This window comes from Brachycentrus maculatus, unplaced genomic scaffold (assembly GCF_059751285.1).
Source record: "Brachycentrus maculatus isolate JH-2025_06_01 unplaced genomic scaffold, ASM5975128v1 h1tg000908l, whole genome shotgun sequence".
In the NCBI taxonomy this organism is placed as follows: domain Eukaryota; kingdom Metazoa; phylum Arthropoda; class Insecta; order Trichoptera; family Brachycentridae; genus Brachycentrus; species Brachycentrus maculatus.
In genome coordinates this window covers 97,890-125,559 of record NW_028281633.1, presented here as the reverse complement: position 1 = coordinate 125,559, position 27,670 = coordinate 97,890, and the positions used below count along the sequence as shown (strand labels likewise).

General features: G+C 30.7%; 2 protein-coding genes across 2 annotated transcripts; both read left to right on the top strand.

Annotated features, from left to right (window-relative positions):
• Positions 1-2,054: 2,054 nt before the first annotated feature.
• Positions 2,055-3,208, top strand: LOC148299884 (uncharacterized; the record flags this gene model as incomplete). Its single annotated transcript, XM_088275538.1, has 2 exons — positions 2,055-2,599; positions 3,065-3,208. Coding segments are annotated over 2 exons (689 nt in total), but the record flags the coding sequence as incomplete, so codon positions are not given.
• A 9,253-nt stretch (positions 3,209-12,461) lies between these two features.
• On the top strand, positions 12,462-27,351 carry LOC148299883 (zwei Ig domain protein zig-8-like). Its single transcript, XM_088275537.1, has 4 exons — positions 12,462-12,509; positions 15,073-15,289; positions 24,379-24,702; positions 27,236-27,351. The coding sequence occupies exons 1-4, from the start codon at positions 12,462-12,464 to the stop codon at positions 27,349-27,351; spliced, it is 705 nt and encodes a 234-aa protein (XP_088131663.1).
• The last annotated feature ends 319 nt before the right edge of the window (positions 27,352-27,670 follow it).

Here is a 27,670-nt window from a genome sequence, read left to right as displayed (position 1 = left end):
TTGACGACTCGAGGAGAATATAGAAGTCTAGGCATTTATAGGGCTTACGACTTTTCGAAGGCCGGTAAAAATGATTACTTTTAACAGGTGCAATATTCACCATTCTATCCATATTTGGAAACCAAATTTGTCAAATTTCGGAAGTTACAAGTATTTCTTTTTCAATTGAACCTTCTTCTACATGCAAATAGTGAATGTTAAAAGTGTGTAAAGTGATCACATAAACCAGCTTAAACAGATCGTGAGACCCTAAATGTCTTCACTGACATATTTTCCTTTGGCTCTCTTTCTGCTCCTCACTACGTTACGTCTTTCTTCTCTCTCATGTAACGAAATGTGCCTTACAAACGTGACATGTCCTTGAAATTTCTCTCTCAATTCTCGTCCGCTTGATTATCGAATCTCCACCTTTGAAGTTTCACTAAAAAAATCACAAAACAATCAATATGGCGCCTGCCGTGGGTAGTTGGGTTGACGCTCATACAAAGAAATGAAATAAAAAAGGCGTTTTTCATATTATTTTTTGACATCTCAACATAGATGATAAAGAATATGGAAGTCATTTACGGGGCTTGCGGCCATCATAGGCTGGTTAGTATTCAAAAAATTATACTAAAAATGACTGATAATAATTAGAGATAATCCAGATTTGTGAACAAGTATTTGGACGCACTATAAAAGTTGGCGTTTTTCGATATGATTTAAAATGCATGCAAAAGTTTAATCGGCATTTTTTATAAAGTGATTTCAAAGTAGCACTTATGCATTTCCTAGTATGGTGCATTGCTCTTTGCACTCACCTAGCAATAGAAATGTGCATTAATGATAAAATGAGCAAATTATTTCAATTTTCTCAGCCCCCACGGTTGACAGAGAATCGAGCGTGCAAATTCCCAATGCTGCAGTGTCGGCGGGCAGACGACTGCTCGACGAATAATTTATTCGAACCATTAGGCTAAACGATCGAGCACTTTAACATTGGAAATTACTCCGTCTCAAGAGAAATATTCCGCGGGAGCGGATACAAGAGTTAAAATATTGCAGAAAATGGCTTTAATGAGATTTCCCGAAAGAAAAATCAATTTTAAAAGAACGCCACATTGAAACGTGCCGATTGCCAATCGAGCTAGCGATGATTGATATATCTGCTGAATAGTTGTAATTTTTTTAAGTGAATCAATTTCATCAGCTTTTTCGAAGTGTTGACATCTGGAGTGAAACTTTTCAATATGAACTAATTTATTTTCTGCGCTTTAAAATTAAGTTCATTAAGAACCAACACGCTTCATTCCTAATTTATTTAAAAATAAAAAAATTACATCGTAAATTATAAAAGTAATGAGCTTTTTCTGAATAAAATAGATTTATTGATCGTACCGGTACAAATGCTTTAAATTATTCAAAATACTTTTCTCCAGCATCAATACATTTGCACAGACATGTCTGTCATGCCTGAAAGGCATCCTGAAACTCGTCGATGGGAATATCTCTTATAGGAACGCTATAACATACTTTTGGATGTTTACCACGGACTCCCATTGATCAGAAATAAATTCAAAAAATACGATAAAAGGACATTTCCTGTGGATGATGACCTTTTTATAAAATTAAAGGAATAATAGAAGGAAACAGTGAAAAATAATTGATAAGTAGGTGCTATCTGGAGCAATTTAAAGAAAAAGCAGGTATCGTGTCGTAAAAAACTGGTTTTGCATAGAAGCAGGTGAAAACTGTTGCATTAACATAATTTTAATACAAAAAAAATGGTTCCTTTAGCCATTTGTTTTGTACGTCTTATAAGTCCTCGATTTCCTTTCTCATAAAACAGTAATTTCCTTAACTCTAAGTTCAAAATACTCTGAAGTTCTTTATTTCTTTAATATATCCTTCATCTTTCTCAGACTTAGTGCACAGGACGATCGCTTTGTATATATATAATTCAATAAATGACGTTTGATGGGATACGGTACCCAATATTTTATTGGGCTAATTGTAGATATGAGTCAAAGGATACAATAATTACCAAAAATAATTGTATTTTATATTTGTTCCAGATGTCACCAATCAGACGATGGCAACAGATACCACAACTACACACAATCCATCTAGAGATGTCACCACAGAGAGTGATTACTTCACCGAGTCGACAATATACTACCAAACAACAAGGATCCCCCACTTCCTTCGGCTCGGAAACCAGACAGTCGACATCAACAAATCTTTCAAAGTCCCTCAGCTGGAAACCCCTACACCCGACCCCTCCACGAACACGACAATTAGTGAATTAAAAGTTACTAAAAATAATTTATTAACTATCTTAGGAAGCAATAGTCAGAGCAGTGATGTAGATAGTGGAATAAACAATCGGTCGAACGCTAGTTTTGTGATGGTCGTCAATGCCGATGTGGCGGCCACGCGGCCTAGTGTGGTGATCAGTAACAGGGGTCCCAAGTCGTGGCAGGGGACGAAACACGAGCACGAAGGACGGTATGGACCAAGGTTCGAAGATGCTCAAGTTGGCTACAACTCGACCCTCGTGGTCCAAGCTGGCGACACAGCCATCATGGACTGCAGAGTCAGTTTGCTCAGAGATAAAACGGTGAGTGTTCTTGATTATTTCCTAGTTCATTTACCCTTACTTGGATTCGATGGGGTATTTTCTGACCCCTGTGCCCACACAAATGATGCATAGATCATTCAGTATTATTTATTAAAGTAATTTTTCTGTCCTGATTTTTTTTAGATAGGAGTTGCATTTACTATTTACCTTGCTTATTATGCACGAAGTCTAAAGATAATTAAGTGGGTTTTTGTTTCGTCTAGCTAAGAACATGTATTATTTTAATCAGTGTTGGGAACAGGAAGGATAAACTAGTGTGAGCCAATAGGAACTTCTCAGCATTTGGACTGTTGACTGTCGTCAACAGCCCTTTCGTTCCTCGAGAAGAAGATTCGGCATTTTTTGACCTAGCTTGGTACCAGTGTTCTTTACTATTTTTAATGTATATGAAACCACTTCTTGCGAGAGTTCCTTATGAACAAGCATGGATTCGATGTCGGATAGGTCCTCACCCAGGCTTCTGCAACACGCCTCCAGTTAATGTCTTTGGAAGCTGAAATGGGGGCCTCGTTCTTCCTTACCTGCACCTCATGGAGTGCATCTTATAATTCATTAAATGAAAGCAAATTTTCTGTCCTGCGCTTTTAATTATGGGATGCGGAAGTGAAATATGTAAGTTAGGATACACACAACGTTCAATGAAGTAGTTCAGAATCAATTAAATTTTTGCTAAACGAAACGAAGGTAGAATAGTAGATAAGGAAGTCAACATAACAATGATGACCAGGAGGGAGCTAGGAATTACATACCCATGCTCGTAAAAGCTAGTGTAAGACAAGTTACTGCGAAAGTATACTAATCCCTTTAAAAAAATATACTTGCAACAAGCAGCATAAATCTACTACATGAGATGTATTGATATTTAGGATATCAGGAACTTTAACTTCAGTATAATCGAAAAAAAATATTTGCTAGAAAATCCAGTATTTCTAAATAATTGCTTAAAATAAATACTATTTTCGTTACTCTATATTCGTAAATATGTATATTTTAATTCAACAAGAGCAATTTTCTCAATATTTCTACAACCTCCTTTTAAATAATAAAAGGTTAACCTCCCTTATGAGTCGCGTGTTTTTTGAAATTTTATTTATTCAATTTCATCGTTTTGTCGAATGAAATCCAATTTCATCTGAAATTACAAGAAATTGTTCTGCGGTCAGAGAGTGAAATGCAAACATTACGTTACATTACGCATTGACAGAGGATAGAACTGAAAATAATTTAGTTAAAGGTAAAAAAGTATTCCCTAGAGGTGAAGAACACGGCTTTGCGCGTGGGCTACAGTAGTGTTTTTCATCAAGAGCTCACACATTAAATGTTATTTTATCTCATTCAAAGGCTTTGCTAACAAATTATGCTTCTTTTTCGGAGTGATAACTACGATACTTTTTTAACCTTTGATACTCCTAATTAAAAATTAATTTCTCCTCAATAACTGGAAAATTTGACAAAAATTTAGGAGACCTATTAAAACTTAGTATGATTAAGAACTTTAAGCTTAAAAGTGGTTAAACAACTTTGTTTTAACCACTTTTTTATTGGTACACTTTATCCAACCGGTTTTGAAAAGAACCTTGTCATCATCAGGGTATATGTACTAAATTCTAAAACATTGAAATACTCATTATTAGTTACCCTTCCCTTACCAATGTGCCACAAAGTATCTGCGAAAACATTCAAGAAAAGAACTTTAAGTACTTTAAAAAGGGATAGGCAGGTATAATCAACGGTGTGGCGTTCGATAGAGACGATAGTCTCTGCTTACCCTTGAAGAGAAGCGTCGTGATGGTGATTAAGTAAAAGATGAACTTTAAAGATAATTGAAGCAGATTGTACAACTTTATTGCAAACTTATAAATGTATTTTTGACAAAAAGATGTACCCATGTGTAAGGTTTAAGTAGGTGTGTTTTGAGTCTTGTACATAGTTTTAGCATAAAAATGTTTGAAATATGTTTAAAAGTTGTTATTTTTTGAATGTTTCCTCTATATATATATATATATATATATATATATATATATATATATATATATATATATATATATATATATATGTATATATATATATATATATATATATATATATTTATATATATATATATATATATACATATATACATATATACATATTTACATATATACATATATATATATATATATATACATATATACATATATACATATATACATATATATATATATATATATATATATATATATATATATATATATATATATATATATATATATATATATATATATATATATATATATATATATATATATATATATATAAATATATATATATATATATATATATATATATATATATATATAAATATATATATATATATATATATATATATATATATATATATATATATATATATATATATATATATACAATATATATATATATATATATATATATATATATATATATATATATATATATATATATATATATATATATATATATATATATATATATATATATACTGATAATAATTATCAATTCGGCATTTACTTTGTGGAATGACTTGTAGAACTTGTTAAATTAAATACTGGTTTTTTTCCATAAAAATGTCAGTGGTAAAAAGTGATATTCACCAAGCAAATTTTAAATAAAAAATGTCAACTATATCGTTTACAAATGACAAGAAAACGTTTGATCATACGTAAAATCGTTAATTAATAATAACTTATCGTTGAATATAAAAATACATTTACAAAAATGTAGGTAGTAAAAGAGGCTGAGGACTCAAGGATGTAAAATGTGTGTTTAGATATTATTACGGAGTAAAAAAGCCATGCTCCCTCTCCTAACCCGTTAACTCTACGTTAATTATTTTATTAATAAATTCGTTTTGCGTGAATTGCGTAAGACAGCTCATTAATTAAAATTTAATTTTGTCGGTTCAATGTAAACAGCAGCTCGTACGAGTACCTACCTAGATCGATGTTTTGTGCCCATGATAATTTTTGTGTGAAAGTATTCAACTTTTGGAGCTGGAGAGTTTGTTTTCATTTGAAAATTTTAAAACAAATAATTGGTTTTCGATATAAAAGTGACGCTTTTTAAATGAAATAGTCATGAAAAAGTAATAATTTAAATGGCAATCTAATCAAGTATTTTTTAAAACTCTGAAAATATCCACGAAAGGAGACATATAAGGGAACGTCATAAGATGAATCATATAAGTACAATTACTACTACTACAGGTAGGCAGAGAGGATGGAATGTTACTCTTTTCTGTATGACATAAACACCTCGCTTCCCTCACATCCATACATCTAGTCATGCATGCCCTCCAATTACGCAGTATCACCAAAAATTTGAGTAGAATGGTGTATGTTACACATGTGCAAAGTAATCACTTAACCAGGCTATGACAGGTCGTAAGCACTGTAAATACCCAGACTTCCAAATTCTTCTTCATCTTTGTTGACATGGCAACAATCTAAAATTACTCTTAAGTAGAGAAACCCACATTTGTGAGCAAATATTTGACCATACTCAAAATGTTCTGCACTGAAAGAGATATTTAAAATAGGCGAGTGGAATCCAACTCCCCACCCAAGTATCCACCCTTCTTTCTGAACCTATAACTAGAATTGCGGTAAAAATTTCTAAAATGATAAGGCTAAACGCATTTAAACTATGAAAATTTGTATTTATTTTTATTATTATTTTCTATTATTATTTTCCACAATTTGAGTGTGTCCAAAAACTTGTTCACAAAATCTGGATTATCTCCAATTTCAGGAGTTATTTTCATGTTATTTTTTTGTCATCTCATCAAAGATGAAGAAGAACATGGAAGTCTGGGCATTAATGGGGCTGACGACCGTCATAGGCTGGTTTAAGTGATCACTTTACACACATGTATCATTCGCCAATTCTACCGATTATTGACAACCACACTACTCAAATTCTTGAAAGTTCTATATATATGAACCAATTTCGAAACATTGTTCTTGAATCACTAGAACTTTACTAGAGACATCTTTTGGTGAGATGAAAAGAAGCTGTATTACTTAGCAGAAACTTTAATATTTGTGAACAAGTATTTGGACACACTCAAAATAATTACGAAAATGTAGGTATAAACAAAATAAAATAAACTAAGATCGTTTGTTTCTTCTGTCTCAAGTTCTCTCTTTGTAGGTCAAATCGATAGTATTTTCTTGTGGTTTTGTTTTTCGTTACATTGAGTTTGGGTTTTTCAATCACTGAAAAGCTATTATCAATGATTGAAATATCCGCATGCTTTGAACTTTACGTAACGTACATACACCAAAAGTAAGGAAAATGACAAAGAGTTGTCTCCGTAGAAACAATATATGTATTATGAATTTGTTTTCTTAACCGTCAGTTATAAAATGTTGGCCAGTATAATATTTTTTTTCTGGTATAAGAAAACTCTATTTTTTTCATATGCTTTAAAATATGAAAATTGGAGCTTTGAAATGTGTGAAAATAATTCAACAAAATGCGAAATAAATCAAATTAAATAAATACAATTATTTTGTGCAAGAGAGTGAAATAAGTTTTCATTTGAAGATCAACAATTTTTTTTCTTAAAACATGGCTTTTTTTATTGAAAAAATAAGTTTTTCTTTCAAATAAACGTAAAGTTTTGACAAAAAAATGGTTATTAAAAGTTTAAGAGTTTTATAATTTGAAATGATATTTTTCAATAAATATTTAAAAACAAAAAAACACGTTTTCTAAAAAAAAATCGGGAGTGTAGTGACGACCGGCTCTCAGCGCAGCCAGATGCAAATGAATGATTTATGATTTTAAATATATATTTTTATAAAATATATATTTTGTCCGCCTCCGTGGTGTAATGGTCAGCGTGTTTAGCTACCGCACTGGATGTCCCGGGTTCGATTCCCAGGGGGGGTGAAAATAAATATGAGTGATTTTACACTATAATATTTATTTAATATTACCCTAGACTGGTTCCTGAAGCATAAGAGTGATCACCTTGCCTTCATGTAAGTAATGATCAAGACAACACTGCGTCAATTCGATGCTGTGCCCTATGCACCATTGGGTGCTGATAAGGGTTATAATAATAATAATAAATATATAATTGTGTGTAAGTCCTTAAGTGTAACAAGATAAATGAAACATAGAAAATAACAAGATATCGACGGTATCTTATTTATATGGCACACATTATTTCTGAGACCTTATTGGAGACTATGTCCGGGTAATTGGGGTGATCTCATTGCAGTTGCCCGCAGATCGCTTTTCCTTGATTAATTAAGAAAGTTTTCCAAGTAATTTTCATTACCTGCGTGCTTAGAAAGCTAAAACTTCTTTGTTTTAATACAATGGATTCTGCCAGTTTCTCGTACTGTTGAGCTTTTTTCTTAATTATAAGCTCAAAACTTTACTGAGCTTTTATTTCTTATCAAACAAACGAGTACAATAAATTTTATAGATAGTGTATACACACTTTGATTAATTAGCGTAATGGATAGCTTACGATGAAAGAACGAGATATACTAATGACCGATTATTCAGTTAATAAATGACTAAATTTTAAAAACTTTTTATCACCAAAACGGTTAAATAAACAAATCGTGATGTAGGTTTTAAATATGTGTTTTGACTTTATTTCTGTAAACGGTTGCTATCCACTACAAATTACGATTATTAAGATATTAACACTTGTTTAGTATCAAAAATTACAGATTTGGTTGTCAATAATGGGTAGAATTGGTGAATGTTACACGTGTGTAAAGTGATCACTTAAGCCACCCGATGACAGTCGTCAGCCCCGTAAATGCCCAGACTTCCATATTCTTCTTCATCTTTGATGAGATGTCAAAAAATAATATGAAAATAACTCCTGTAATTGGAGATAATCCAGATTTTGTGAACAAGTATTTGGACACACTCAAAATGTTGTGAAAAAACTACAGATGTTTTCACCTGTAGATGAAAACATTTGTAGTTTTCGGAACTTGTCGTGTGTAATGAAATAAACTCAAGTTAATAATAATAAGTTATAAGTTGTATTATACGAGTGTTTTAAAAAAAATCTACTTGTCATTTCACAAAGTAAATGCCAAATCCATAAATACTACGAATTTTAATATTTGGTAAATTATTTTATTGAAAAGTTAGCGGTTCGATTTTTTTTGTTAAATTTGTATGCACATGTTAATTTTTCTTGTTTCTTCTGAACAACAGATTTTATCCTATAGCGGCAATGTAACTAAATTCTCATTATTTTATAAATAAATAAATAAATAAATATGTATAAATATATATATATATATATATATATATATATATATATATATATATATATATATATATATATATATATATATATATATATATATATATATATATATATATTTATATATATATATATATATATATATATATATATATATATATATATATATATATATATATATATATATATATATATATATATATATATATATATATATATATATATATATATATATATATATATATATATATATATATATATATACATGTATATATAAATATATATATATATATATATATATATATATATATATATATATATATATATATATATATATATATATATATATATATATATATATATATATATATATATATATATATATATATATATATATATATATATATATATATATATATATGTATATATATATACACACACACACACACACACACAAAAATACATATATAATAGTGAGCGTTACACTTGTGTATAATGTGAACACTTAAGCCAGCCATTTGCGAGGTCTTACGTAACCCTTTGTTGGTCAGACGTACAGTGGAATCTTGGAATCTTTATCCCATAACGAGTAATTCGCATAGCGAGCAAAAAAAAGGAAAAAATTGCTCCTTTGACGAGCGAAATTTCGCATAGCGAGTTACAGAAAAAGGTATGTCCCCTTTTCACGACATTAACTTGTGAGCCGGGATTTCTGCGCCAGTTAAACAAATAATGTTTCACGTAACGAGTGTTTTGCTTAACGAGTAAGATTCCAGAACGAATAATGCTCATTATGAGGGGTTCCACTGTATGTGTATTTGTTGGTACACATCATATTTCTCATACTGAAAGAGTGTGTTGTACTACTATTTTTATAAGGTTATATTTAAATATGTAGATAACAACTTTTTAAATATCTTTGAGATAAAGTCGTTATAATTAGACAATCTGATAAAACTGAAGTATAAGCTCAAGATAAAACTTACTATTTGTTAAATGTTTAATTAATATTTAAATTAAAACCCAAAGCGTTAATGACGGTGTAATTTACTTATTCAAATTTCTATCCACGCCATCTTATAATATAATCCCCCCATTTTTGATTGATATAAATAATATTCAGCCTAAAAGTTCTGATGGAAAAACTTTTATAGAGATATTAAGATTTATCCGTCAAATCAATTACTCTCTTAACCCTAATTATAATATTAATGAAATTTAATGGTGAGGTGATATGATTGGATATTAGGATATTTTTGGGAAAACGATTTGTGTCAATCGATCACTGTATTGTTATATTTACCAACGTACATTATTTGTATACAAGACCGCGTAGTGTTTTTTTTTTTAACTTTAATATTTATTAATATTATCCTGAAAAGGTACGTGAGAAATTGAGGTCCAGAAAAATTACGAAATGATATCATTGAAATTATTTTTAAATTTTTATATATTTAAATTTTAAATTTTATGTAATATTTTATTTTTATTTTTAAATGTATATTAATTGCTAGCGCACAGGTTAAGGGTTGACAAAATCAAAAAAAAATCATGTGTGAGAAGATGCATGAACGTGGAAGAGGCAAAGAATGTTTGCAAAGACAAAGTGGTGTGGCGTTCTATTCTCTCTAACTACCCCTGCGGTGAAGCGGCGTGACAGCTAGTTAGTTAGTTAGCTAATGGCGAAAGTAAATGTTAACGTTTTTTAACATTAAATATTTCAAACCTAGAAATTTATTACTTGAAATTAAAAAAAATATATTCTGCTTTTATTCACCCCTTTTTAACTATTTTTAATTAATGTGAATTTATGTTTTGCATGTTTTCCTCTCAATCACGGGTTAAACATATTTTTAAACTCGCAAAAAATACACGAGAATTTTAAACATACATTTATTATATACGTTAAAATTCTAAATATTCCGGAATCAAATCATTACGGGTTGAGCCGTAGGCACTTACATATATGAAGGTACTCCCGCGTTTATAATATTGACCGGAACTGCTCGTGATTGCCCTATCGTGTGTATTAATGGTCCACTCAGAAACAGCCTGCGTCTGATGAAGTGGATAAACTCTTTCAGAAGTGAGTGTAATACGAAACTCTATAATGTTAAACCAACATCCGTATACTAATGCTCAAAGTTTAGTGGTATAAACATATGTTAATATGGTGTAATATAATACGCATGAAAACTACATTTAGGGGGTAGTTAAGAAAATGAAGATGGAATGTTATAGGTGTCTCGAATTGAGATGAATAATCTTTTGTTGTACTTAAAAGAAGATGGATGTCTGAGCATTCCAGAGCTGACAACTTGGCATTTGGCTGGCTTAAGAGAATATATACACTTGTGTAATATTCACCATTTTACCATTGGACATCCATATCACATTAATTTTTGGATCTCGTATGTATGCAATGGTCTTGGAATTATTAAACATGCGAGTATAATGTATATATTTGTGTATTTACATATATAAATATATATATATATATATATATATGTATATGTATATATATATATATATATATATATATATATATATATATATATATATATATATATATATATATATATATATATATATATATATATATATATATATATATATATATATATATATATATATATATATATATATATATATATATAGATTTATATTATCCACTGACACTTCGTGATGGAATTGCATTTTTAATTTATTTTTAGATTAAAACCAATATTTTTAGCTTTTCCACTTTTTTTATATATATATATATATATATATATATATATATATATATATATATATATATATATATATATATATATATATATATATATATATATATATATATATATATATATATATATATATATATATATATATATATATATATATATATATATATATATATATATATATAGTCTTCTAGAATACACAAAAAAAATATTACATTCTTCATATTATTAATATTCAAAGCATTTAATTTGCGGTTAATAATTTTTACTAACATTTTTGTAAAAAAGTAAATATTAAATAAGGAATAAATACGTAACACTATTTCATAAAGGCGGACAAAATGTTGATATTTTATTATTATTTTTTATATTATACAGTGTTTATTCTCAATAAAAAGTCAATATTTATTTGTATTTATTAAATACAAAATACAGAATACTCGTACAAAAGAGAAACTAAGAAAAAGCTAGCCTAAATAATGCCAGGAAAAAATGCAACCTCCAGACTTATTTCAAAGTCATTAAATTTGATAAAAATTATAAATTACGCTGTCATATCGTAGTCATACAAGAGAAAGTGACCAAGTGCATTGTTTTACAAAAACGTGATCATTGACTATTTGATATATTACTAGCTTAATATTGCCCAGAAAAAATCCCAAAGGATTTTAAACATGAAGTATAATATATTGGAAGCATAAAAAATGACTAACTGCATTGATATTTATTTTCTTGCCAAGTAAAAGTGACTTAAATGGCCCTCCTGAACATTTTACGTTTTGTCAGTTGGTCACTTTCTCCTGTACGACTACGATATACGTGTAAAGGGTGTTTTATCAACAATGAAAACATGGTGACAGAAGACCTCGGGGCTATCGAAACAACACTCATGTATATGGTATTTAGCGATATTTCCAGGGTAGGGCAATCGATGCTCTGGCATGTCCAGGCAATCAAATTTTCCTAATAATTTCATTATTTTCGCTGAACAAATTACATTCGGCTCGTGATCTTTTTTAATAAATGTAGGTACCTGACATATCCCCAAAAAACACATCCAAATGTTTTAAAAGAATAATTCAAAATTGTCCTACCACCTTACTATACCTCCAAACTAACCCCCTTTTATCTCAAATCATCTCACATCTGTAACATTATAATTTAGATTATTTAGTAATCACATATATGTGTATGTGTGTATACGTATATATATATATATGTGTAGTTACGTGTGAAAGGGATCCGAAATAGTGTCAATGAATAATGGTTGAGTGGGAATGCGATGATTGACCATTTTCTGTAAATGTCTTTGCACTGTTTCGTGTCTGTCTGCCGTGCTGGTCGGGGTTGTGGGCGTCTGTGTACCGGCCAACGTCGAGTCGTAATCGGATCTAGCTGACTAATTGAACTAAACACTAATCAATTTCACTGCCTACACTGAGGAACTTCTAGAAAATTTGGTGATAGACTTACAATCTTGTATTTATTTAGATTGGCAGTGACAGGTATATTGAAAGCTTTTAAATGTAAATTCACAGTAAAATCGGGAGACAATTTTATATTGTTTCACATTTTCAATAAATTTCGCAACTTAGTTTAAAAAAAATGCTTAGCAAGAGCAGATCTGTCAGGAAGCCTAGATGATCAGATCTGGGCATGCGGTGGGACAACTTTCAATATAATCACATGAGGAGTAAGAAAATTCTGCGGTACGAATTGAAACACGTGTCGTATAAATTAATTGTTGGGATGTAAATTGGAAAGAAATTCTTGAATATAAAATGGAATGCCAGTTCGTCTGATGTCTAAAATAGCACATACTTTTTCTGATGAAAAATAAATATTTTATCTTCAGACCATGAGCAAATCATGAATAATATTCAAACTTTAATGATTATTTCAAGGTATTTCCCGAAATTTCTGTACAGGTTTTCGTACTAATTTTGAAGGTGGAAAATTAATATATTAATAACTTATAAAACTTCCAAGAATTTGAGAAGTGTGGTTGTCAATCATGAGTAGAATTGTTGAATGTTATAAGTGTGTAAAGTGATCACTTAAATCAGCCTTTGATGGTCGTAAGCCTTGTAAATGCCCAGAATTCCATATTCTTCTTCATCTGTATTCAGATTTCAAATTTTTTATACGTTAGACTCATTTATTCCTTTGCAAAATTCGAACTCGGATTATTTTACATACTAGAAAACGCCTAAAAAACTGAATTTTTATGCAGCTTATGCTTTGACATTTATTTTACTAACAACATTTTCAGTGTATAAAATACTAATTCGTGAATCTTAATTTCTCCACTTAATTATATTATACAATTAATGACATTGTATTAAACGAGAGGTTATTTTCCATATTAGACATTTATGTTGAGATATCAAAAATGTACTCATTAGCTTTGGTAACTCACTAGTATTTGGACACACTTCAATGTTAATAATAAATAATAATACAACCCTTATCCGCACCCCAATGGTGCATAGGGCACTGCGTCATATAAACGCAGTGTTATCTTGATCGTTTACACATGAAAGAAAGGTGATCAGCCCTCCGCTTCAGGTACCAGTCCAGGGTAATATTGAATAAATATTACAGTGAAAAATCACTCAATATTTATTTTACCCGCCCTGGGAATCGAACCTGGATCCTCCAGAACGGTAGCCGAGCGTGCTGACCATTACACTACGGAGGTGGATAAAATTTGTCCTTAAATGTTATATAAATATAATTCATATTTGAAGCAATAACTTTGTGATTTTCCATTTCATAACTTAAAAAACTTTGTTTTTAAATCACTAAAAATATTTTCTTATGACTTAATTATAATGTCTACCGGTTTCAAAGCTAACCGGTAGACATTATTTTTAAGTTATATTAAATGTTTATGGTGATTTAAAAACAAAGTTATATTTAAATTGTACAATACCTACTTAATGGAGAAACCTACATTTGTCAACTAATTTTGGACATTTTATTAAAAATAAACATTTGAATATACTACTTTAATGAGTTTTATTTATATTTACGACTAATTTCGAAAACGACAGATGTTTTTATCTTCTGGTACAAATTAAAAATAAAAAAAATAAAAATTTTTGTACCAGAAGATGAAAACATCTGTAGTTTTCGAAACTAGTCGTAAATATAAATAAAACTCATTAAAGTGGTAGATTCAAGTGTTTAATTTTAATAAAATAATCATGTCATTCCACAAAGTTAATGGCGATTTAATAAATAATATAATTTTGGACACACTAAAATGTTTTATAAATGTTTATTTGGAATCAATGATTAAAGAAAACACTTGTTTTTTACCACTTGAGTTTTATTATAGACCACATGTTTCAGAAGTTAAACTTCCATCATTCAGGTCTGTATAGTAACTAAAATATTATTTAATTTGGAATCGTTATGCTCATTGAATTGAGGATTTATTTGATTTTCTTCTGTAGGTATCTTGGGTGAGGCGTAAAGTGGGCGAGACGCCGCTCTTGCTGACAGTCGGCGCCCAAACGTACACGGGAGACTCTCGGTACACGGTGCAGTTCCGCTACCCGGGCAACTGGAGGCTGCAGCTGAGGGACGCCAACCGCTCCGACGAGGGGCTGTACGAGTGCCAGCTCAGCACACACCCTCCCAGAGTCATCAGCGTCTACCTTCACGTCAATAGTAAGTCAACTGTGAAATAACATGTCTTTCTTTACAACGTTTTGAGTGTATCCAAATACTTGTTCACAAAATCTGGATGATCTCCAATTACAGGAGTTATTTTTTTATTCATATTCAGGATTCGGACCTCACATACTAATAAAAAAGCTTCTTTACATCTCACCAATAGATGTCTCTAGTGAAGTTCTAGTGATTCAAGAACAAGGTTTCTAAATTGGTTCATTTATATAGAACTTCCAAGAATTTTAATAGTGTGGATGTCAACAATGAGTAGAATTGGTGAATGTAACACGTGTGTAAAGTGATCACTTAAACCAGCCTATGACGGTCGTCAGCCTCATAAATACCCAGACTTCCATATTCTTCTTCATCTTTGATGAGATGTCAAAAAATAGTATGTCATTCTTAAAACCTTCAGGAAAAATATGTACAATTCTTCATGAAATACCTTAAATTCTAGGACACTGAAAAGATATTTTTAGCCTGAAAATATGATTTTCAAATTTTATTGTACATGTTTGTTAGACTAATTTTTATTTGCAGTGTTACGAGTGTGGCTTTTATTTCAACCACAGTTGTAGCCGACGAAGTAAAGTGTAGTTGAACATTCGAAATCTAAATAATGTGTTTTTTAAACATGTGTGCAATGGTGAATATTACACAATGTATAAAGTGATCACCAAAAATAGTTCAATGACAATTCGTAAGCCTTGTAAATGCCTAGACCCCGATAGTCCCACCTCAAATAGACTTCATCCTTTTTGAGATATCAATACAATACTTGAAATATATCTTAAAAAATCATTGCATATCTTGATTCTTAAAGATAATATCAATTGTGAAAATTTTGTCAATTATTATTTATAAATTCAGTCGAGATTGGAGATAATAACGGAAAAATTCGAGAAGCAATAAGCGTAAATGAAATTCTTGAAAATGTGAAATTAATTAATAAAATTACCCCCCTCAATAGGCAGTTTAATAGACCGGAGTAAAAAGTTTTATTTGAAAATTAATAAAACGAAGAAATTCGAGAAGATTATTTGCCTTTGAAATTTGTACTAAAAATTCTTACGAAAATGAGAATTGTAATATCAACAGGGAAGTTCAAGAGTTCGAGTTTCCTGTACAAAAGAAGATGATAAGAATGATAAGAATGGCATCTCATAAAGGTGAGAAGTTTTTTTTCTCAGCAATATGTAGGAAAATAATGTTTGAGTATAAAGGAAAGAGACAAGTAAGAAATCATTGGAAATGTACAAGGACGAATGGGAATGTCAAGAGGCCGATGTCCAATCAAACGAACCGCCATAGTCGAGGCATGACTGGAGCCTTATTGGATGTCGACCATAACAATATCAAGGATTACGAGAAATGGAGACAGTTCGCGATGTAGAAATGTAATAGAGAGAGAGAGAGAGAGAAGGAAAGAGTATGAGAGAGATCTTTAAAGACCCAAATTAACCGATCAATTTTTACAAATCATACACCTAAGTAACTTCACTGCTAACTTAGAATCTTTGAAATGTATAAACTCATGCCTCTAGCGAGATAGCGAGTGTTTTTGCCTAGAATTTTCACTCATGAATTACATGAAATTATAGTAACTTTAAACATAAAGAGTAAATCCACTCACAAGTAGGCATAGGCTATGAAACTTTTAAAGTTGAAGCCTGAGTAGGGACATGATAAACGGTGTTGCATAAGCCGTAGCTAGATTTCAGAGTCACTTGGACGTTAGGTAATTCAAAAAAATCAATTTTTACAACAAGAATAATTTATGTAGGTGAAAAATGTTTAAATTTGGTACTTGAATATTTTGCTTTTCTGTTCTGAAATGTGCGTATGAGGGGTGTACTAATGGTTAGATTTTACTCAGTCACCCAAAGGGGATATGATTCGTAAAAAGTTTTTGGTTCATATTTCTTTCCAACTAATTTTTTAAAATATTTTATATTTGAAGCACTAACTTTGTTATTTTCCATTTTATAATTATTATAAATAAATTTAAAATTATTATTTTTAAATATTTTCACTATAATAGTGATTTTGAAACAAAGTTACATTTTAATTTTAAAATGTTTTTTTATTATTTCAAACAAATCATAAGCTTTAGTAACGACTTGTTTGAAGAATGTCATATAGATTTTATACGTCTGATAATGTTGGTAACGACAAAACCTAGTGACTGATCAAATAAATTAAATTCGCAAAATGCTATGGAGTCTTAAAAGTTTATATAATCGTGATTAAGTTCAGTTGTTTAATTCAATCGCTCGTGTCTTGCGCCCATTACCTAATTTTATTATTTATAAAATGAATCATTTTTAAACTCTTAAGATAAGTCACTTTTGTAGAAGTTATCAGATTATCCTATTAAAAAGATAACGTTTTAATTAAAAAGCCTCCCCATCCTAATAGAAATAAATATATTCTCGTTTTGCCTTAATTATTTCTCAAATAATACCTAAAAGTGTCCCTTATTTTATTAAAAAAAAACCACGTTATGAATGTGATCAAAGTTGATTAAATGCATCAAAAATACGATCTCTCAGACGAATGTGCAGCAAAGCGATGTTTGATAGATTATTAAATGGTGAAATAAGGAAAGAATGCAAAACTGAGATAAGCATTGTCTATAAAATTAGAAAAGTTGTGTTGAGTTGGTTTAGGCATGTCGAAAAAATGAATAAGGGAAGAACGGTAAAACAAACTTATGAGACAAATGTAATTGGAAAAAAGAACTGAGGAAGACCGAGAAAAACTTGCCATGAACATGTATGTCAAATGCTTGAAAGCGATCAGGTTAGAAGTCGAAATAATCGGCATGTATGTGTGTACGAATGAGAAACGCATGAATGTGGAAGAGGCGAAGAATGTTTACAAATACAGAGTGTTTTGGCATTCTATTTTCTTTGCCTATCCCTGCGAGGAAGCGGCGTGATGGAAGTTATCTACATTACGATGTATTTTGATATTTTAAGACTTGTGAAGAAATGCTGATAAAATATATATTTTTTTTATAATGATAACTGATTTATGTATGCAATCTACGTAAATTCGGTTATAAAGTCAGTCTACCTAATACGCAACATTGAAAATAAAATATTTTTTTCGTGATACTATTTTAAAAAAGAGTATCACAATTTTTTTTATTTAAGAAGAATTCCGAAATTTTGACTGGAAGATTGCACCACGGTATAAAATGAGCCAAAAAACGAACCGATCTACATTGTAACCGAGTTATACAAAAAAAAACAAATCATTCACCCTTTATTATAAAGGAGAAAAAAAATCTACGTTCAAGAATACTTTTTTTACTTCCTTTTGTGTCGTGTTCGCCTAAATCGTATAGGTACATACTTGGCTAGAATTATATTCAATTTCGGATTTGAGAAAATTGTAATAAAAGTTTTAGGTACCTACCCCAATATAAATAACCTGAAGTAATTTTCATAATTCGAACGAACAAATATAATAACCAGGTAGGTACTTCGAAACGATAAAAATAACTTTATCTATGGCAGAGAGAATCTTAAAGTAACGGATTAATTCAGGAGATCGTTTTTACGAGTAATAAGCTTCTCACTGTTTCAAGGGCCAATCCATCATTACGGAATAAAAACACGACTTGAAAAGGCTAACTCTCCATGAACTATTGTTTGACGCCAATCGCCATTAATTCGTTATTCGAGTGTAGTAAAAATATACGATCGAACGGTAAAGAAATTATATTGCGTAGGTACCTGGTTCAAGTAATGAAAAAGAAAGAAGTATTTTATACGACTTAAAATTTTATAATTTTAGCAAATAAAAAACCGAATCAGTGATTCATACTGAAGTTTTTTATAAGATGGTACCATTGGTAAAAAGAAAATGTGAATCGAAAATTGATTGTTATCATTTTTAAAAATTGTCATTCTCTGCCAAGTTAAAAAATTATCGTTTTTTATACCAGCATTAGCTATACCTATCCAGCTAAGCATTGTTGTGGCTTCGTCGTGATAAATGGAAAGGAAATAAAATAGAAAACACACACCTCTCATAAAATGAAAAATAATTCAGTTTTTTATTTTATTTTTATTTTATTTGACCAGTGACCGAGCTTCGCCGTTACCGCCATCGTCAGAGTGGTAAAATAAAATAAATGTGCGAAAATCTATATTGTTGTTGTTTTATTATATAAAATAAAATTCTACAAAGAAATGTCAGTACAAACTATAAAATCTAACGTTACAACGTTTGCTTTAAATTCAGTTTTGTTCCAAATACAATGTGGAAAAAATGCGTTCTGTTTAATGAACGTAAATCATACCTCCTTTCTATCAAACAGGATACGATTTTAAAAATTTGAAATTGGATAAAAACCCGATATATAAACGAAGTGATATTTTACATGAAAACTTTCATTATGTGAATTATTCATAGTTTTACAGAAACCACCACGAACATGTACACTTTAACTCTTGAAAGTTTCATCGCAATCGGTTGAATAGTATAGAAGTCTACTGAGAACATACATATTTACAAATATACAAACATTCATTTTTATCGATAATGCATATCTCAGCTTTGGATTCTTTCCTTATATCACCGTTCAAACATCTTTCATACATCGTTTTATTGCACATTCGTGTAAAAGATTGCATTTTAACGGCAGGCACCGTGGCGTAGTTGGGTAGACGCTCGACTACAAAATTGGCGTCGCGAGTTCAATTTTGTGAAATACATTCAATAAATATTTATATTTAATTGGTCTTAGTGTTTGAGATGCATTTTCACATTTAACATTCCCTATTCTTACTATCCTACCCGCAGACAAGCCTCTAAAATTAGAGGTTTTGCGGGTTATCCTTTTTTTTTTAAATAATGGTCGGGAAACTTATTAGCCAAACACATTACAAAAATCAAAATTTTCTTAGAAGTTAAATCATTATGCAATTCTAGTAAACCTTTTTTTATAATTTTTGACCTTTAGTAAATTACGGGCAGAGGCGTGCATTCAATAAAGGCATAGAAACAGTGCCTACCTTGGATTACTTGCGTTCTATATAAAAACGCGACTTGTGCCTTCTATGCCTTATCCTTACCAAACTCTACTGCTTAACCTGATTAAAAAGTCTGCATTTAGTTTACCTCCATCTTTCTTTTGCCAATTCCATGGTTTCTCTCTAAACATTATACATTATTTTTGTACGAGTATTTCATATAATTTTGACGTTTCCTGAATGATGACGATGCCAGTTACCTCCAAGGTTCTAGTAAGTACAGAATGGGCTCATACCACAAATAAAATTATTGCAATAATTAATTTTCAAGGAGCAAGGCTGAAATTGTGGTAGGCACTTAAACACATGTAATAGATTTTGCGTGGCATAATTTCTAAGCAAACCACTATTGTACAATAATAATATTATTATTCCTAATAAACGTTTGTCATCAAGCGAGGAATGGGTAATGGAGGAACGTTTACTTACCCTTAGTTTGTAGTTTGTCGAGAATAGTGCCTGAACAAATAGATTTTGAGATAATACATCTGTTTTGTCAAATTTCAGTACGACTAAAATTTCATTAACAATGTATATATATATATATATATATATATATATATATATATATATATATATATATATATATATATATATATATATATATATATATATATATATATATATATATATATATATATATATATATATATATATATATATATATATATATATATATATATATATATATATATATATATATATCTATATATGTATATATATATATATATATATATATATATATATATATATATATATATATATATATATATATATATATATATATATGTATATATATATATAAATCTATATTTATATATATATTTTTATAAATACAAAAACATATATATTCTCCTTTTTCAAATCCTTATCTACACCTGATGGTGCATAGGGCACTCCGTCATATTGACGCAGTGTTACCTTGATTGTTACTTACATGAAGGCAAGGTGATAAGCCCTCCGCTTCAGGTACCCGCCTAGTGTAGTATTGAATTAATACTAGAGTGAAAAGATCACTAATATTTCTTACCTTATAGATTCTTTTTCTCTTATTTGAAACCAAGGGATTGGTTTCAAACCCTCTTCGGAAACCCTCTTTTCTCCTGTATAGGAGGTACAGCCCATTTCGTGGCAAATTTGATCAAGATAATCCCTGCGAAGACGCCCTCAGCCAATCAATCCCTCAATCATTCCCTAATGAATGTATGGTAATTTACAAATTATCAGATAAGGGATTATTTAATCTACGGATGTACGGACATATCAATATTACTGGTGTCCCAACTTGAGATCAAAAATGAATTGTTTTTAAGAAAAAATATGGACCAAGTCTGGGGCCTGTGACCTGGCACTTTAAACTCTTTTGAAACGTTCACCTTTTTGCCCATTATTGAATATCCGTAGTGCATTAATATCTGAAACTGGGATATATGCAATGCTGGTGGATTCTTATCACATATTATTTCTTATTTCATATAATTGGAAGTACGGCTGGTTGTGGCGCCATCAGTGGAGAAATAAAAAAAAACACATATTTGTATGTCTATACAGTGAAACCTCTATCTATCGTTCCTCGAATAATCGTTTTCCTGGATGTGTCGTTTATTTCTTCTATCCCGAATTAATTTTATACTGAACTAAACCGCATAGATCGTTTCTCTATCACCATTTACCGCATTTATCGTTCGAATTAAGCTGCATATTTGACACATGTTGTCTGTTTTTTTTGCATTCTTTTCAATTTTCTTACATTCAACGGAAACGTATGGGATATAATCCATCAATAGTTTGTGTAACCGATAGCAGGAGAGGTCGATATTGATAAAAAGGAGCCGCTGCCTGTACCTGCATTTCCAGAAGCATGCACACTCTTTGAAAGAAAATTTTCCACAACGCACATTCAATAACTGATGCTGTAAAAAATACTGTTTTTAAAGCCGAAAATATACTATTGACTTACGAAAATAAAACAGTTAAAAAACAAATTTTGATCAATAAACTTTTTAAATTCTTTTCAGGTTTGTATTTTAAAAAAAAAAATTCATTCGCATCTGAAATCTGTATTCATCTTAGAATTTTAGCCTACGAATGGTTATGCAGATTGGGAGGACGGTGTCTTTACTCGGTCGTATCTACTTGCGTATTGACTTCTTAATCCCGCATTCATTGTTTATTTTAATAGTTCCCTTTAAAAACACATTTATTAATATATATATATATATATATATATATATATATATATATATATATATATATATATATATATATATATATATATATATATATATATATATATATATATATATATATATATATATATATATATATATATATATATATATATATATAAATATATATATATATAAATATATATATATATATATATATATATATATATATATATATATATATATATATATATATATATATATATATATATATATATATATATATATATATTTATATAAACATAGATTTAAACCTTTAGTTATTACATAACTTATGTTGAGACACCTATAATATGAATAAAGGTCATTCAAAATTGTCAGTCGACATTGATATCGTAGTGTGTCCTCGTTTCATACAATTTGTCACTGACTTGAGCTTTGATCTTTCCCCTTTCTCCCTTTTCTCCCTCCCGTCCCTCTTCCAGGTATTTTAACAAATGGGGAATTCGGTAACCGGAACAGTACATTAATTTGTTTTGTTATATACCAGATATGTTAGATGTAACTGATATGTTAAATTCCTTAGTAAATATATTTAAATGTATATACTAAAGACAAATTATATGTTTAAAGTAAAATGAGGGTTTCTGTAAGGTATGATATACCTTACAGAACCGATAGGTTATGTATTACTCGTATTGGGTATGCGTATAGATGCTTACTAAGATATTTCATTCCTTTTTTGTCATTCATCAGGCTTTGCAAGGCTGAGATAATAAGCATTATCGATTAAATTAAGAAAGTTGTGTTGAGATGGTTTGGACATGAGGAACGAATGAGTGAGAAAAAAACTAAGGTAAATGTTGTTGGAAATAAAGCAGAAGAAGACCGAGGAAAACTTGATACGGTCAGGTTTATCAAATACTTAAAAAAAAGCGGCCGGGTCAGGAGTCGAAATAATCGGCGGATATGTATGAAGATTTGCGAGATGTGGAAGAGGCGAAGAATGTTTGCATAGACAGTGGTATGGTGTTTTATTCTCTTTGCCTACCCCAGCAAGAAAGCGGCGTGATGGTAAGTTCGTCTACTCTTGAGTAGAGGACTATTACAAAATTAGATCATTAAAACCCCTTCATTGAGAACACAAGAATAGTTCGGTAAAATATTAAAACTTTAATAAACTCCACGCTTGGAGTTAATGTTTCTTAAAAGAGGCTATTTACATTAATACGTATTTAATTATAAGCAGTGGAACCTCTCTAAACGAACACCCGTCATAACAAGAAATTCGCAAAAGAAGCAATTTTTTTGTAAGTTCTACAAATATGAACCATTGTTGAAACATTGTTCTTGAATCACTATAACTTCAATAGAGACATCTATTGGTGAGATGAAAATAAGCTTCTTATTTGGCAGAAACTCTTATATTAGTATGTGAGGTCCGAATCCTGGATTATAATCATACACATGAGAAGCGCGAGAAAATATCATTTAAATTTTTATTAAATAAGCGTATAATTTTACCACATAATTCATTTACAACATTTTGAGTGTGTCCAAATACTTGTTCACCAAATCTGGGTTATCTCTACGTATACGTATGTATATATCTTCCTCTTATGTGTACGTATGGATATACTTTCCTCTTTTTCGTCATGAGCCCTCTGTCTTCTCAATGCTGGTTATAGGCCTCTTCCCCTTCTTTCCATTTCATTTGGTCGGTTGTTTGCACCCAGTTTCTACCCCCACAACAACTATGTCGTCGGACCATCTCTTTTGGGATATTCCGACACCTCTTTCTCCCAAAGTCTCCGTCGTAAAATTTTTGGTATAAATATACAGACACCTATAGAACGAGTATACCTTGTTGCAGCGCTGAACGTGGCGATCGTGGACGAGGCGGGCGCGCCGCTGCGCGAGCAGTACTACGAGGCGGGCTCCACGCTGGCGCTGCGCTGCGAGGTGCGCGGCGCGGCCAGCCGGCCCGTGGCCAGCGTGTGGTGGCTGCACGGCGCGCGCGCGCTGCACCGCGACTGCTCGCGCGGCGGCGTGGGCGTGCGCACCGAGGCGGGCCCGGCCGGCGCCGACAGCTCGCTGCGCGTGTCGCGCCTGGCGCCCGCCGACGCGGGCAACTACACGTGCGCGCTGCCCGACGCGCCGCACCGCTCCTACACCGTGCTCGTGCATGTCCTAAACGGTAACTTAACTTAACTCAAACCAACCTTTTCTTCATCTTGGCTCCATTACAACTCCTTCTCAGTCTTTGCAGACTGCTTTGTAGACTGCTGGGGTCAGCTTTCTTCATCCTCAGGCTGTAGGTCTTTCTGTGTTGGACAATGTCACCTAGGTCATGCCTCCGTACCATATATTATTTCTGCACCATCCATGAATCGTTTAGTCTTAAGTTTAACCGATTTTTCTTCTTCCCGGCTCCATTACTCCAACTCAGACTTATTACTCGTATTTCAATTTCTTACTTCTTCTGTGAGCCTAAGTGGCTTATTATTAGAAATAAGTATCAAATATTGTGTTATTATATATTAAGTTCTAGGACAAATTTTAGGAAAAAATTTAATAAGTTTAATAACACATAACACTAATTATTTATTGAGGAAATCACGAAATCACAATTTCTAGAAGAGTTTCTAGAATAGTTATTATGATACACCTCGTAAAGTATATAATAAATTCATAAAAATGTATCCAGGATATAAATCATCAATCAATATATATTCAAATAAATTACTGGAAAAATAAAAGAAGAATATTAAAAATGTTATAATGTTTTAAGTATTTATAGTATAACCGCTGTACTATATTGTCATACTAACATAATTAGTATGCCGTTTTGAAAACTATTAGAGTGCAGGATTATTGACCAAGATTCAACATAATTTTCAGCTGGCGAAGATGCAAAGTTTCGGAATGATATTTGTTTCTTGCAACTGAAATTCCAACCATTTGCTGGTAATTTCTAGTCTAATCTAGTCAGTAGTTGATAAGAAAAATAATTTTAAAATATATTGTAAAGGAGAAGTGGGCTAATATATGTATATTAATGGTTTTTCATAAAAGGTTTTTAAAACTTAAAGCTGATCAAGTATTTCAAACACTTGATAGTGGACAGTTCAGACGTCGGAATAATCGACGGGTATGTGTGAGGAGATGCAAGAATGTGGAAGAAGCGAAGGTTGTTTTGTAGAAACAGATTAGTATGGCATTCTATTATCTCTGTTTACCCCTGCGGAGAAGAAGCGTGATGGTTAGTTAATTTAAACCAAAAGCTTAAAAATGAAACGAAACATAATGTTTGCCATCTTTTTCTTAATAATATGATAATAACATTAATTAAAACTTATTTTAGCTTGGCTAGACAACACTTATTAAGCTTTGATTTGTTGACATACCACAGAATTGTAAGAACTTTAATACTTTTATAAAATTATTAACGATTTTTTTTAATGAGAACAATAATGGGAAGAAAATGACGCGAAAAAAAGATACACAAATAAAAAAACAGTATTATTTAGTACTGGAGAGATGATGTAAGAAAGATTAGCTCGCCAATGCTTGCTATCCCAAAATTACTCTCCAATGCTACCACTTTTATAAATTAACATTTTTAATCCTTTAAATAATAAATTACAAACAGAAAAAAATATGTACATGTTAAATGATAATTTTGAGTTAAACTGCCGAATGGACATATAACAGAAAACCTTATGAAGTTTTCCCGGAATGCCTAAATATACAACATTTGAAAATTTGAATGTTTTATTGTTAACCCTATGTTTCATACATGATGAATGATTTAAAGGAGCTTTCATAATTATCAATTCAATTTACTCAGCTAAGTCAATCCAGAATCCTAAAGCGAATCTGCAAAACTTGGTTAAAATGCTCAAAGCATAACCTGTAAAATATATGTATGTAGAACTGTATAGAAATCAGACAACAGATATATTTAACACAATAATATCATACATTTTAAATCAAGAAATGTCATGATGGCTCAAAAACAAAAGATACGTTTTCAAAAGAAGAGTCAAAAATATATTTGATGAATTTAATGATTAGGAAGATACCATGTGTTACAAACCAGATTTTCTCTCGTATTTAGTAGATTGAACCTTTAGCCCTGTTTGATTTTCTTATTTAAACTTATTTCATGAAACTAGAATTTTCGCAGTTACAACCATTATACCGACGTACGAATAGATTACAGTGAGGCCAATTAACACTATTTATGACCGTAATTAAGCGTCCAAGATAATGTTTTGTTATTTGTGTATGTAAAATGATTTACTGGGAAAACTTTACAACGTTATTACAGATCTGACTCTACATTAGTAAATACGTGTTTAATGTTTTTTATTTAAAAGGGAAAAAAAACGTTTCAGTTTCCAATTAAACATTGTCAACATTGAATATAAAGCAATATATCTATACTTTAAATATAATTGTAGCTTGAATTGTTAACCCCTCTGGGCTAGAAATATGAAAAACATGGTCCTTTCAGAAAAAATAAATTTTTTTCACTGTAAACATTAAATGGGGTATACTCTGTGCTACTATCAACGTGTTCTTTCTCTACAGGGGTAGGCAGAGAGAATGGAACGCCACACTCGTCTGTCCTGACATACACTTCCTTCATAAGCTAATTCCACCATAAAGTCTAATCTTCATATGAGCTTAGATAATAAATTATTTTTACTATTATTTTTTTTCAGAAAGCCTGGCTGAACTGCAGCAAGGGTCATGCAACGAGGGACCGAAATCACTCTTTATTCTTTTGGCAGCTGCTCTGGCGCTCGCATTCTCTTTTGTACTGGATGCTCCCAGTTGAGTTCATCTGCTATAGTAATCTGGTAAAAATCTAAAACTATTAGTTACCTACTATTCGTACGACGAATATAACTGAGGGTGTGAAATTATTTGTGGTTTTTATCGCCGCAGAAAATAAGTTTAATATAATGTTTGAAAATGAATAAAAACATATGTTTGTATTTGAACTAATTCCTTGTATTAATGATGTAAATAAATTATAACAAAGATATATCTACGAAGTTGTTTGTAATGAAGCGATTTTGATTACTATAAGTTTTACTTGTTGATTTTTGTACATCTTTATGAAAAAGCTTCTGATTTTATAAATATTAAAAAAA